This window comes from Medicago truncatula, chromosome 4, assembly GCF_003473485.1.
Source record: "Medicago truncatula cultivar Jemalong A17 chromosome 4, MtrunA17r5.0-ANR, whole genome shotgun sequence".
In the NCBI taxonomy this organism is placed as follows: Eukaryota; Viridiplantae; Streptophyta; class Magnoliopsida; order Fabales; family Fabaceae; genus Medicago; species Medicago truncatula.
Genome location: NC_053045.1, coordinates 58,226,065 through 58,238,711, shown reverse-complemented (window position 1 = coordinate 58,238,711; position 12,647 = coordinate 58,226,065). Strand labels below are relative to the sequence as shown.

At 33.3% G+C, this 12,647-nt stretch overlaps 2 protein-coding genes across 3 annotated transcripts; both read right to left on the bottom strand.

Moving 5' to 3' along the window:
• Positions 1 to 1,173: 1,173 nt before the first annotated feature.
• LOC25494106 (uncharacterized) lies at positions 1,174 to 2,157 on the bottom strand. Its single transcript, XM_013602843.3, has 2 exons — positions 1,720 to 2,157; positions 1,174 to 1,622 (listed from the first exon to the last, which is right to left on the bottom strand). Exons 1-2 carry the CDS (start codon positions 1,996 to 1,998, stop codon positions 1,323 to 1,325), a joined length of 579 nt encoding a protein of 192 aa, XP_013458297.1. The 5' UTR covers positions 1,999 to 2,157; the 3' UTR covers positions 1,174 to 1,322.
• Positions 2,158 to 5,744: 3,587 nt separating this feature from the next.
• LOC25494105 (two-component response regulator ARR2) lies at positions 5,745 to 10,069 on the bottom strand. 2 transcript variants are annotated; one of them, XM_013602842.3, is made up of 6 exons: positions 9,724 to 10,069; positions 9,056 to 9,208; positions 8,573 to 8,953; positions 7,870 to 7,946; positions 6,570 to 7,751; positions 5,745 to 6,462 (listed from the first exon to the last, which is right to left on the bottom strand). In XM_013602842.3, the coding sequence occupies exons 1-6, from the start codon at positions 9,902 to 9,904 to the stop codon at positions 6,394 to 6,396; spliced, it is 2,043 nt and encodes a 680-aa protein (XP_013458296.2). In that variant the 5' UTR covers positions 9,905 to 10,069; the 3' UTR covers positions 5,745 to 6,393. The 2 variants fall into 2 exon arrangements, with proteins under 2 accessions (XP_013458296.2, XP_013458294.2); XM_013602840.3 differs by having other exon boundaries at positions 5,745 to 6,465; positions 9,724 to 10,068.
• Between the last annotated feature and the right edge of the window lie 2,578 nt (positions 10,070 to 12,647).

The following is a 12,647-nucleotide window of genomic DNA, read 5'->3' as shown; positions in this document are numbered from 1 at the left end:
TAATTTTGTTATGGTTCTTGCAAATCGTAAAACTAAGATAGCAGCAATTTCACACAGTAATTACATAAGCTTCTTGCAACATGATTTTTCACACAGCAATTTCATAAAAACTTGATTTTTTATGGAGTATGTGCTTCTTGCAAGATGCATATGAAAACTAAGATATCATTAATTTTATAAGCTTCAAACAGTATAAGCTTCTTGTAAATTGATGGGTGTTAAGTGAAGGGTGTGTGATTCTAAAGTAGGAGGTACATGTACATTTTGTGGTTGTGGAGTAACAAGACTAGGGCAAGCCAAGAATGAAAATGGAGACAAAAAGGGTTGAACGGGGGTGGAGACATTTTGTGTGTGTTTTTGAAATGGTGGAGACATGTTTTACGGTGGAGACATGTTTTAGCATCTGGGTTGGGTTGTGAGATGACAAAAGGATGGATTCAATGTTATGGTGTGTCTGAGATTGATCTAACGGGTGAGATTGGATCAAACTTATGGTATGTTAGTGATTGTGTGTGGAGAGATGTTAGTGTTCCTTATGTTTAATCTAGACCACATATCTAATTCAATGGTATTTTTTACTCCCTCACGGTGAAGTACATATCAGCTGACTCATCCTAGCCGTCACCCAGAAAAAATTAGAGAGAAAGTTGCATGATTCGTTTTGTTGCAAATGTAATTGATTACACCACTTTCTCTTGTGAAAGTGGACATAAACACCAAAACTATAGGCCTTTAAATGGTAACTTATCATAATATGTGTAATCAATGCATAGGAAATCGAAATCTTTGACTTTTTTATAAAATAATTTCTTCTTTTGAAAGAGTGCCCCGGAGGCACTCGTTAACAAGACCCTTTAAAAAAACATCATCCCTATATATCAAAACATTACATACGATCCACATATCATAATAAGCAGGTTGTTTATTCCAATTATTATTATGGCAACCTTAATACGTTATAAATAGGGTTTGACAATGGGTTTGGCACTCTAGAGATTAACATCATTTTCATACACCATTTGACATATACAAATAGGTTGCTGTTTTATAATGTAAACAATTATGTTACAGTCGATTATGTAAATAAAATCCTTAAAGCAAATTGTTATCTTTGTATACGTAACTATGATTATATATTAAATTTGCAGATGAAGAGTGCGAATAACAACTAAATAATACGATAAGCAAAGACTTTTTTTTTTCATTAACTGCCGAAATAGATAGTATTGTCATCGACGATTACATAAACTTTCCTTTGATTGAAAAAAGAAAAAAGAAAAACAAACGACGCTTGCACACATATAGCTTTCAACTCCATAACATTATAAATTTGCTGCATCAATCCCAACCACACCCACGGCAACCAACACTAAGCATGAACCACCTTGAAGTAGAGAGTAATGTCGCCCAGCTTCCAGAACACCAACAACGACACGTAAACCTTGATAGAACCTATGCACAACAGCCATTCTCTTACAACCACCACCGATCTTAAAATGATAATATGGACGCGTCTCAAACAGCACAGTACAAAACCAAAGATTGCCGCAGTCGTCAACCATTCTGACATACTTGGTGCGCATATCCAAGGCAGTCTGGCAGAACTCAATGTCAGCAAGCATCTGCACAAAATGGGAAAAACATGCCATGTAGATCAATTACTTTGGTCAACATAATATAGTAAAGAAACAATAACTAATACAAAATGGCTTTACTTACCAGCCATCTGGTTTCAAGCTCATGAGCAGATAGCTTCTTTGAATAAGGAAACTGAAAATTCTCTTGGTCATGGGTGAAAGAAGTTGGCACGTAATTGGGTAAATGAAAAGGCATAACATGTTTTTCAAGCTCAAATTTCACATGAGGGGTGAACTTGGGATACGGAATATGCTTATCAAACCTATCCTTAAGAGTGATTGCAAACTTTCCATTCCCCAGAAACACCATCCCAACCCATGCACCAAGGCGCAAACCATAAAAATACGCATTGCATGCCATCCTTTGGTCAGTAAGATCAATCCATTGCTTCTCTCGACCAACACTTCAAAATCGTTGTGCTTTGGATCCACCAGCTTCGCATATCGGTCGATTTAGTCCCCGAAGTCGAGACCAAACATTGATGGAAGAACAACAACACCCTGCAAACACAACAACCCAAACAGTTATATCTGAACAAAACAATCTTCCAGTAACAGACGATGGAACAAATATAATCATTCACTACTTACATGTTGAACATCAAAATCCACCACATAAGTGCGATAAAGGTCTGGATGAATTAGAAAGAAAAAGTGAACAAATGTATCTTTCCTCACACAATCCCCTTCCCCGCCTTCTCTTTCCCCCTGATATCATATCTCTCCCAATTTGGAAATGTATAGCACTCCCTCAATTCAAATAGTTATTTTTTTTTTTTTTTTTTGAGATAATTTCAAATAGTGTTATATTGCAGATTAATAGATCATTTCAAAATGGCATATATCCTATATCAAGTAAAGACTCTAGGATTATATAAAGCTACTGCTAGTTCTGTTTTGAAATCCTTTTGAGAATATAAATGCGGTAGAAAAATTACGCCAATCCACTGATATATGGACGTAAGAATAATTTTAATTTATTAATAATCAAGTCATTGCACAAGAGGAACTGAGACTGACAAGTTAGAAACAAGTAAAAGACGTCGTATATAAGCGAACACTCAAATGAAAACACGTACACCTCAGACATCAAATACACCAATACATACACCATCCAACCGATGGCTAACACTAAAACCAATACAATCTAACCATCAAACCGAAGTCAACTCCAAAATTAAGCTAAACTCCGGACAACAATAGAAACAAAACTTGAGCCAAATCTATAACAATATATAAAGAGAATACACTATTTTTGCTTGAATTTTTTCTTTCATTGATTAGTCTGATCGTCAAAGTATGATGATTATAGATTAAATGAACAAGTAAATTGACTAAAATAATGAATGTTTATATCGAGTTTTCATCCTGGAAGACGAAGAGTCACACTTTGACCAAAACCATAGGTAGCTTGGTTTATAAGCTAAGTCTATATTTGATTTTGTATAGGAAAGAGATATTAAGTGTTATTTTGTAAAATTGTCCTTAATAAATGGTACGAGAGAGATAAATTAAATAATCGAAAGAAGAGAAAATATTAAATAGGTAAAGGTATAATAAAAAAAATAATGTTAATTTTTCATTAATATATAAAACAACTTATAATTACCTCCGTGAGCATAACTCAGTTGGAAAAGACGATAATATATATAAGGTTTGGGGTTCGAACCCCAAACACCAGAAAGAAAAAAAATCTTATAATTTAAGACAAGTTTTTCTTCAAACCGACTTATAATCTACAATGGAGGAAATGAATGAAACCAAATTCCAAGATACATGAAGGGCCAAATAATATAGTAAATGAGAGTATGTTAATTCCTCGTGCCAGCCAATTGCTATCCTTTTGTCATTCCTATGTTTGAAGAAGAATTTATTAATGATATTTTTCTTTTCCTAAAAAAGAAGCTTTTCAATTAAGACGTTTTGCCTAAATAAATACTCCCTCCGATCTTATCTATAAGAAACAGTACGTTAATTCCTCATGCAGCCAATTGCTATCTTTTTGTCATATGAAGAGTTTAAGGCTACGTTCACAATTTGGGAATTCACTTCATAACTTGTGATTCTTTTATGCTACAAAATTCTCTGTTACTTGACATTATCATCACAATCATCTGAGTTAATTTCCCTTGTTATTAATTCAAACAATACTTATTACTTTAAGCTATAAACATTGCGCTTTCTATCATTTTTCCTTTTTGTGTGGTGGAATTTATCCATCTTGTATCTGTTGCTTACTTTAAAACTTGGTATACTGATGCTGCTATACTAATGTGTATTTAGGAACAGATTTAACTTCAAAATTATCACACAGTCGCAGAAATAGGTTTTATGCAAAATTAATGTTGCTAGAAAGAAGCAGCAAGGATGGTGTGTAACCGATTTTCCTCATGCTAAGCCACATTCCACCACTTCCAATGGAGGAACAGATCTGGTGTTAACTACATATCAAAACAAAAATAAAAAAAGTGAATTAACTCACTTAGAATATGACTCCTCGTGGGCATTTCCTGACTAGGCTCGATGACTGCAGCAGAAGGCTCTTCTGGCACAACTACCGAAGGAAGAAGCATTTCCGGACCAGGAACGATAACTTCACGCATGGGTGCCCTACTAGCATACTCTGTTGTTGTGTTACTTCGGGAGGGAGTGACTTTGAAATTTCTACTTAATAGTTTGGCATGTTTAATTTTCTAATATGGTGCTGATATTTTTGGCTTGGTTTGTAAGCTAAATCTTACTAAATTTAATTTGATTAGTCTGATAGTTAAAGTATGATGATTATAGATCAAATGAACAAGTAAATTGACTAAAATAATGAATGTTTATATCGAGTTTTCATCCTGAAAGACGAAGAGTCACACTTTGACCAAAACCATAGGTAGCTTGGTTTGTAAGCTAAGTCTTACTAAATTTAATTTGATTAGTTTGATAGTCAAAGTATAATGATTATAGATCAAATATTTTTTCATCAGAATATTAGAATGCTTCAGTAGAAGAATTATTGAGGCAATTAGAGAAACAAAATGAAATAAATATGAACTCTAGTTTCATTGATTGTGGATTCTGATGCAATAATAGCTCTATGTGAACTAGAAAATATTGAGTAATATGAGTGGTTTTGTTTGAATGCTTATTGTGTATAATACTAATATGGAACTATAACTGATTTGTTGGACCGTCGGAATTAGCGGATAATACGAATAAATTCTTAGTCACATGTTATACATACGAATTGTCAGATTTTGTGTATCATCATCTATCACTGTCCTCCATAGCTGCCAACACTCAAACACACCTTTGTCATCTTTCTTGCTTTTTTTTTTTTTGGTTGCTCATGTTTACATAACTGCCTTGTGGCATTTTTTTATAAATGCTTACATAGTGATTTACCATTTGTTTGATTTTACAGGAATCACTCTAGTCGTTGAAGTTGAAAGGAGGGAGAGCGGTCCAGATCCAGAAGAAATGTAGAGATTTGTCACTACATGAGCTAGTATAGACATCAAGATTCACCCTTTGTTTTGATATATACAGCGTAGTTTACACATTTTTTCATCAGAATACCTTGTCAGGATAGGCCTTCAGTTGAGGGACTTCAAGTGAAGAGTACACTTCCTTCTCTTCAAGAAACAACTTAAACTACTATTAGAATGCTTCAGTGGAAGAATTATGAACTATGTTTTCATTGATTGTGGAATTCGGATACAATAATAGCTATAATACAAAATGATTTTTTCGTCAAAAATAAATGAAGCTTTGTTTACAATAAAAAACAACTCCCAATACTAATACTTTTATTTTATCTAACGAATGATTTCATCATGAGAATATAATGAAATGCACATTTTGTTTAGTAATATCCAAAAGTATGCACCTACAACCTATTTATATATGTAAACAAACTGCCACAAAAAGCTAACTAAGTGACCACTATTTCATTCTATTTTTGTTTTCTGTAAGTGACGCTATTTCACTCCGCACTATTTGATTCCTTTTCACCACTGAGTTGTAAAAATCCTTCTATTAGTCTAGATTCCTACAAAGAGGTTAAGTACTGATATATCCCTAAAGCATGCTCATGATCACTATCTTCATAAGCACATGTAGCCAATAACCATAACATAAAATCACAAATAATCCGGAACTAAGTACCAAATCATGTTCATGTACAAAGAATCCATAACTTCAACATAAAAACATGAAACTACCAATTGACGAACATAAACATCCGGAAAAGAATAGTCAGAACAAATGTCTTGAGCAACCAAATAAAAATATTTACACACGACAGTCATTTACTTTGAAGAACATAAAATTAAAAGAGGAAACGGAGAAATATTTTTCATTATTTGTATTTAAGTTAGAAATACTCCTACGCGAGTTTGCAGATTTATCAAAACCTTGCTTCTGCAATACTGCCCTAACCCAAACATACCTCTTCAAGAACACCCTAAAATTAGAACATTGCTAGAAATGTGGCTACAATAGCAGCAGTCAAAAATTGCACATGCCTTGTGCATTTTATGCGGTCAAGTTCTGTAGTTGATTCAGCTTGATCAACTGTGAGTGTCCAGACTAAACCATTTTAGTACACTACTCCCAGAAGTTTGAATATTTGACATCAATGAAATTCTGTTGTCGAATAATTTAGACTCGGATTGAAAATAGCTAATTGCAGAATGATATCGTGCATATGTGACAGCAACTATTTACACTGGTAACTGCAATCAGAAAGAACTGGCAAGAGTCTCTTCTAGACAGGAATGTTGTCCAGAGAATACCCGTCAAAGTCAAACTCATTCTCGCCTTGTCCAATGCCTTCCTGCTGAAAGAAACGCAAAAAAAAAATGATTTATTTGTAATGGAAAAAGTATATGCAAGCATATGAATGTTTTGAATCCATAGAAAGAATGAAGGATGTCGACAAACCTGTTTCAGAAGTGCACTCATGAGATCATCCTGCCCGAAATGATCAGGGAAGAGGTCAGTATGGGAGCTCGCGTCAGGAACTCTTTCAGCCTTAACCCTTGTTAAATTTTCAACATAAAGAGGATTGAAATGTTGACCGCCACCATTTTGGAGATTACCTTGTTCCAAGCCTTCTCCAAGAGAGAAAGGAGATTTTCCAAGCAAAGAAGCATCTCTGCTATGTCCGGTTTGTTGAGCAGAAGAAAAGCCCTGATGGACTAAAACCGACGGAGAGACATCGATGTTGCCATGTAAAGGATTTGCATGCGATGAGGAATCATACATTAGACCTTGGTTTGTCATCCCCCAATCCCGGGATTTCTGATGGTTCAGTTCGTTAAAAATATCATAACTTGGAAATCCAGCTGATCCTTTAATTCCCGAATTAACTTCGGCTTGAAATGAGCCTTTGGTTGTGATACTAGATATACCTGGAGTGCTTCCAAGAGGGAAATTACTAACAGACATTTCAGTGCTTTGATTCATGGGAAAATTCAAAAACGAAGAGCTCTGTGGAACAGGATTAAACGAAGGCGCTCTACTGCTACTAGCCATGTTGTTTCTCCCCATAAGACCGTCAGAAATTCCATTTGACACAGTAGACTGCCCCAAGAGGTTCGGTAATCTTGGAACATGAGAACCAGTATTTTCACTTAGCATTGGTCCTCTAGGTTGGGATTGTGCCATCTGCATCAATAAGGGATTTCCCTGTGTAGCAGAAGCGGGGACTCGCATATTCATGTTGCCGAGGGACTGTGCTGCAGACTGGTGCAAATTGGCGAGTTGCTTTGGCTCCATGTTAGTAGGAACTCCGTGAAGAAGATTTGTTGGTTTATTATTACTACCATTCAAAAGTTGTTGTTGCCCTTCTCCAAATCTCAACCTTGGGTTTTCAAAACTGAAAAGGTTCCTTTGATCCATGAGAGGCATTGGTAAGCCTGATTTCACAGTTGACCTACCAAGTCCTGCTGCCTGAAGAGTGGCTAGACTTTGCGCTGGGAGCTGGCCAGCTGCTGCAAGAGTTTGAAGGTCAAGTCCGTTCATTGACGAAATCGTGCCAAATGATGCCTCTTGTGGGCTGAGAAATGAATTATTCTGGTGCTGAGAAACTCCACTCAGCCTTCGAAGATACAATCGATATTTCTGTAACAAAAAAAAAAAAAAATTAAAATGTTACCTCCGTTAGATGACCACAAGAAAACATAGGGATATAAAATTTAACTTGGGTCCCTTCTGAAGTAGGCGAATAACAGTATGATACCTGCAAGTGGCTGGCAACATTTTCTCTAGTGAGCCCAGGAACATTCATCAATTCCAGAATTTTTTTGGGAACAGCCTCTACGCAGAAATATCAAACTTGAATCAGACAAGACTAAATATAACCACAATACTTCATAGCTAAGGTACTCAAACAAATATTGGGGACAATATACTAATTCAGAAATATAATTCTTTTAAAAACACTGGATAGTGAACCAAGATGAGATTGCTAAGGTTTGTGATGGAACATACAAGCAAAATGTATGACGAAAAATGAATGCATTCAGGATAAAACTGTAATTTAAAAAACTACCTTGAAGCAGTTCAATCTATTATAGAACTAATAGAGGATCCAATAAGAAATGAATCAATAGTAGAACGTATAGGGTAGATAGAGAACTAAGAAACTGTAGGAAAAGAACATTGAGAAAGACAATACGCTAAATGGTTTTAAAGAAAATTTGGTTTCTGATACCAACCAATAGGATAAAACTTGATTGCTGAAATTGTAAAACCACAACTGAATCTTAATTATTCATAAAACTATAGACTAGTATAGTTTGAAAATTGATTCACACAAGTTGATAGTCTACAAAATCTAGATGCAATGATTCAACCAGATAGTCTTTTAGATAGATCTGCACGGAAAAGAAAAGATGAAAGAGAAAAAAAAACATTTGAAGAGTGCTGGTGAGGATACATACTGTCAATTCCTAGTTGATCCACAGCAGCCACAAACTGTTGATGGAGCTCGACAGACCAAACAACCCGAGGCTTCTTTAGTGTTGACGAGTCATCTCTATCGTCACCTTCCTCTTCATCATCCCTTCTCTTTCTCGAGTTTCTCCAATTTCCTTCATTAGCAGAAGACGAATAATCAGCATCATCAGATGCCTTCGGATGTCGATCTCCCTCATCAGCACTACCTGATTGCTCTGTATCTTTCCACTCGTTCTTTTTCTTCCGAACCACATGCTGCCATATGTTCTTCAAAGCCTCAATACGAACAGGTTTAATCAAGTAATCACAAGCACCGTGTGTTACACCCTTCATAACAACACTTTTACCATCATCGGCAGACATCACTATAATCATCATACAAAACATTTCAGTATCAAATCTCAATAACAATACACTCTACTAACAGATCTAAGTTAAAAAACCAAAACAAAAACCAAAGTACTTACTAATAACTGGAAGGTCCATTTCCAATCCAATATGTTCTAAGAGTTTAAATCCATCCATGTCTGGCATATGCACATCACTGATAACAATATCAAATCCATTCTTGTTCTCTCTGAGTAGTGAAAGTGCCGTCTCAGCTCGATTGCATTTCGTTACTGAAATGAACTCAACAAAATTATCACTCAAAATTCATAATCAATTAAATCAATTGAATAATAACAATTAAGTGATGAATCAAATCAAAAACAAATCTGAAAACCAGTAGAGCTCAAAACCATGTTTCAAAGGTATTTTAAACTAAAAGAATCAAAATCAAAATCAAAATCTGGCTTTTCCAGCTACAAGATATTGATGAACCTCATGATATATGAGAAAATAATTTGAAATCTGAAATTGAACCAGCCAAAGAAGAAAAAAAAGGTCTTTACTTCTTGATTTATTCTACTGTTTCATAAATCAGATTGTGTATGCGCAAAAAATGATCAACAAATTAGTTATACAAAAAAAAAAAAATGATTTGATTGAATAATTTGCATATGGGTTTTTGAAATTGAAGATAAAGTTAGTTTTTTTTCTTCCAACTAATCAAGTAATTAAGCGTTGAAATTGAACAGAGCGAAATTGAAGCTTAAAGATAGTGAAAATTCAGTTAGAAAAAAACAAATTTTACCTTCATAAAGACATGTGCGCAACATCTTCTCAAGAATCATAAGACACGTAGGATCATCATCCACAACAAGAACTCGTAAACCCGCCGGAAACTGATCGGAACCTTCACCGGATTTCATAGTAGTAGCAGTTGAAGTAACAGTAGAAATTGATCCTTTTCCGTTGTTGCTTAGATTCATCATAGCTTAGAGAAAGATCCAAAACAATAAACAACACATGAAACACAACACAAACGTTAGTGTTCACATATTTAGTTTCATTGTTCAAGTTTGAAGTTCAAAGAGAACGCAAGAATCGGAGAAGAAAGAAAGAGAAATAATAACAATAATAATAGTAATAATAATAATATTGTTCTTCGATATCAAGCTTATGTTATGTCCTCTCTTAGCTTTGTCACTGTTACTTACATGCTGAATTAATTTCTTGGGTATTGAATTAAATAATTAATTATAATTAAAGTTTTACTAACCAGTAGGATTCACCAAGATTTTTTTTCTATATAATATTATTTTGAATTCATAATTTCTTTCCTAAAAACATTTTTTTTGACTGAATTATTAAGTATTTTCTTACAATTAAGTATTTTCAATTTTATCCAAACAAAAAAAAGTATTTTCCATTTTTGGTCATCGAGTTTTCCGACCAAGAAGATTCTGTAACCTGAAAACTCGGTCTAAAAATAAATATATGTTTATTTCGGCGATGTGTTCCGCGAATTCAGGTGAAAAACCACGTTGACGCAAAAGTTTAATTATTACGATGAAAGTGATATTAAACACATGTTTGACAACGGAAACGTCAAACCAAACACAATGTTCGTTGCAATCTCGAGATTAGATATTTTAAAGAAAATAAAGTATTTTTTTTAGAGATAAAGAAAATAAAATATATTAATGCATACTTTGACAAAATTAATATTATTTTGTATTGATGGTTTTATTTTGTATTGATAATATCTTTTCTAAAAACATTTTTGACTGAATTATTAAGTATTTTCTATATTCCTTTACAATTAAGTATTTTCTATTTTATCCAACAAAAAAAAAGTATTTTCTATTTTTTAGTCACCGAGTTTTCCAAGCAAGAAGATTTGATAATCTAAAATTCGGTATAAAAATAAATATATGTTTACATCGGCAATTTGTTCCTCAAATTTAGGCAAAAAATCACGTTGACGCAAAAGTTTAATTATTACGATGAAAACGATATTAAACCCATGTTTGGTAACAAAAACGTCAAACCAAACGCAAAATGATCGTAAATTGAATTCAATCTCGAGTTTAGTTATTTTAAAGAAAATAAAGTATATTAATGCATACTTTGACAAAATTAATGTATTATTTATTTCAATGGAAAAATCACTGTTTTCTTCATTCTTTCTTCCTTTTTGAATAAATCTCTGTTTTCTTCTTAACCTTTTAATGTAAGAATAATAGTTATTAATGAAATTCTAATAATGATTGTTGAGTCATGTGTGTACTTGTTGAAATTTGATTATTGATTTCATGTATGCTTGTTGTTTTCATTATTAGTTTAATTTAGACGTTATTGTTAGTATTATTTAAAAATAATAAAAAATAGAAAGTTGGGGGCTCCTGAAAGAGTGGATCCAGCTCATTCATTGGAGGAAGGGACCCTCTGGCCTCTTCTATCTATCTATCTATCTCCATCATAAATCTACATCCCGACACATCTCAACTGCTAACATTTTCAGATTTTTACAGCGCCTGTATACCCAAATATAACGGGTTTACCCGCTCACTTTTCACTTTTTTCTAAAATTGAAAAATAAAAAATTAAAATATAAAACTAAGATAAATTATCTTTTAACATACCGTAAAAAAAAAAAAAAAAATACTATTTTGAAACATTAAAATTTTGATGGTAAATACAATATTTTTATATTTTAATTTCAAATAACATAACCATAAAACTAACGAACCAAGTTTGTGTTTGGGTGTGGGTATCTCTTGTGTTTTCTTTGGACATCTCCTTTGTAATTGTTTTTTTCTTTATATATTGGTTTTGACTTAAAAAATAAATAATAATAGCCATGTTTGTATTTTGATATTCAAATAATGTAACCGTAAAACAAACGAGTAAAGTTAGTGTAACAGTCTCTCTTAAGTATCGTCAGAAAGACGAATGTTGACAAAAGATAGGAGCGGAGATTTATAGATCGATTCATTCAACTTTTTTTTTATAAAGAGCTTAACAGAAAAGTAAATTGACATTAAAGTGTGGAAAATCGAGGGTTCGACCTCCATCTTGTAAACATCAACCTTTCCACTATGCAAATGGGTGGTTTAATTCAGATTTAGGTGGTTCCTACAATCTTTTTTACCTATTAGTTCAATCCAGTTTCGATGATTTTTCTGTATTCACCGTTATTAAGTCAAGTCCATGAAAAAGAATAGAGAGAGTACTTTTTTAGTCACCTTTCTCTGTAAAGCACTCAATTTCACATCACAATGAATTTAGTTTGATTCTAAATAGATGAAACACTCACCATCGTATATGTTTTTTTAATAACAATTGTCGTATTATTTTTTCTCCTTCGTTTGAGTTTGAACTTGGAACTTCTAACTCCCTTCCCTATTCCTTAACTCAAATCAGTTGAACTATTCAACCTCCTTCACCATCGTAGAAGCTACGATTCAATTATGTGCAATTGCATAACACAAACATTTATATTATATAAGATCTGTTGCGGATATTCTAACATCAATCTTAATAAATAAATTAATAATTGATATTACATAATCTACCTAACAAATTATAGATGGTTACATAGTAACTATTATTTATTTCACCTTACTAACTAGTCAGTTTAGATGAGCTTGATCATCTCCATGAATATGCTTATATTCATTAACCAAGTCATTTTTTTATTTTTGCAAAATTCAGTAGCCAAGTTGAAAATAA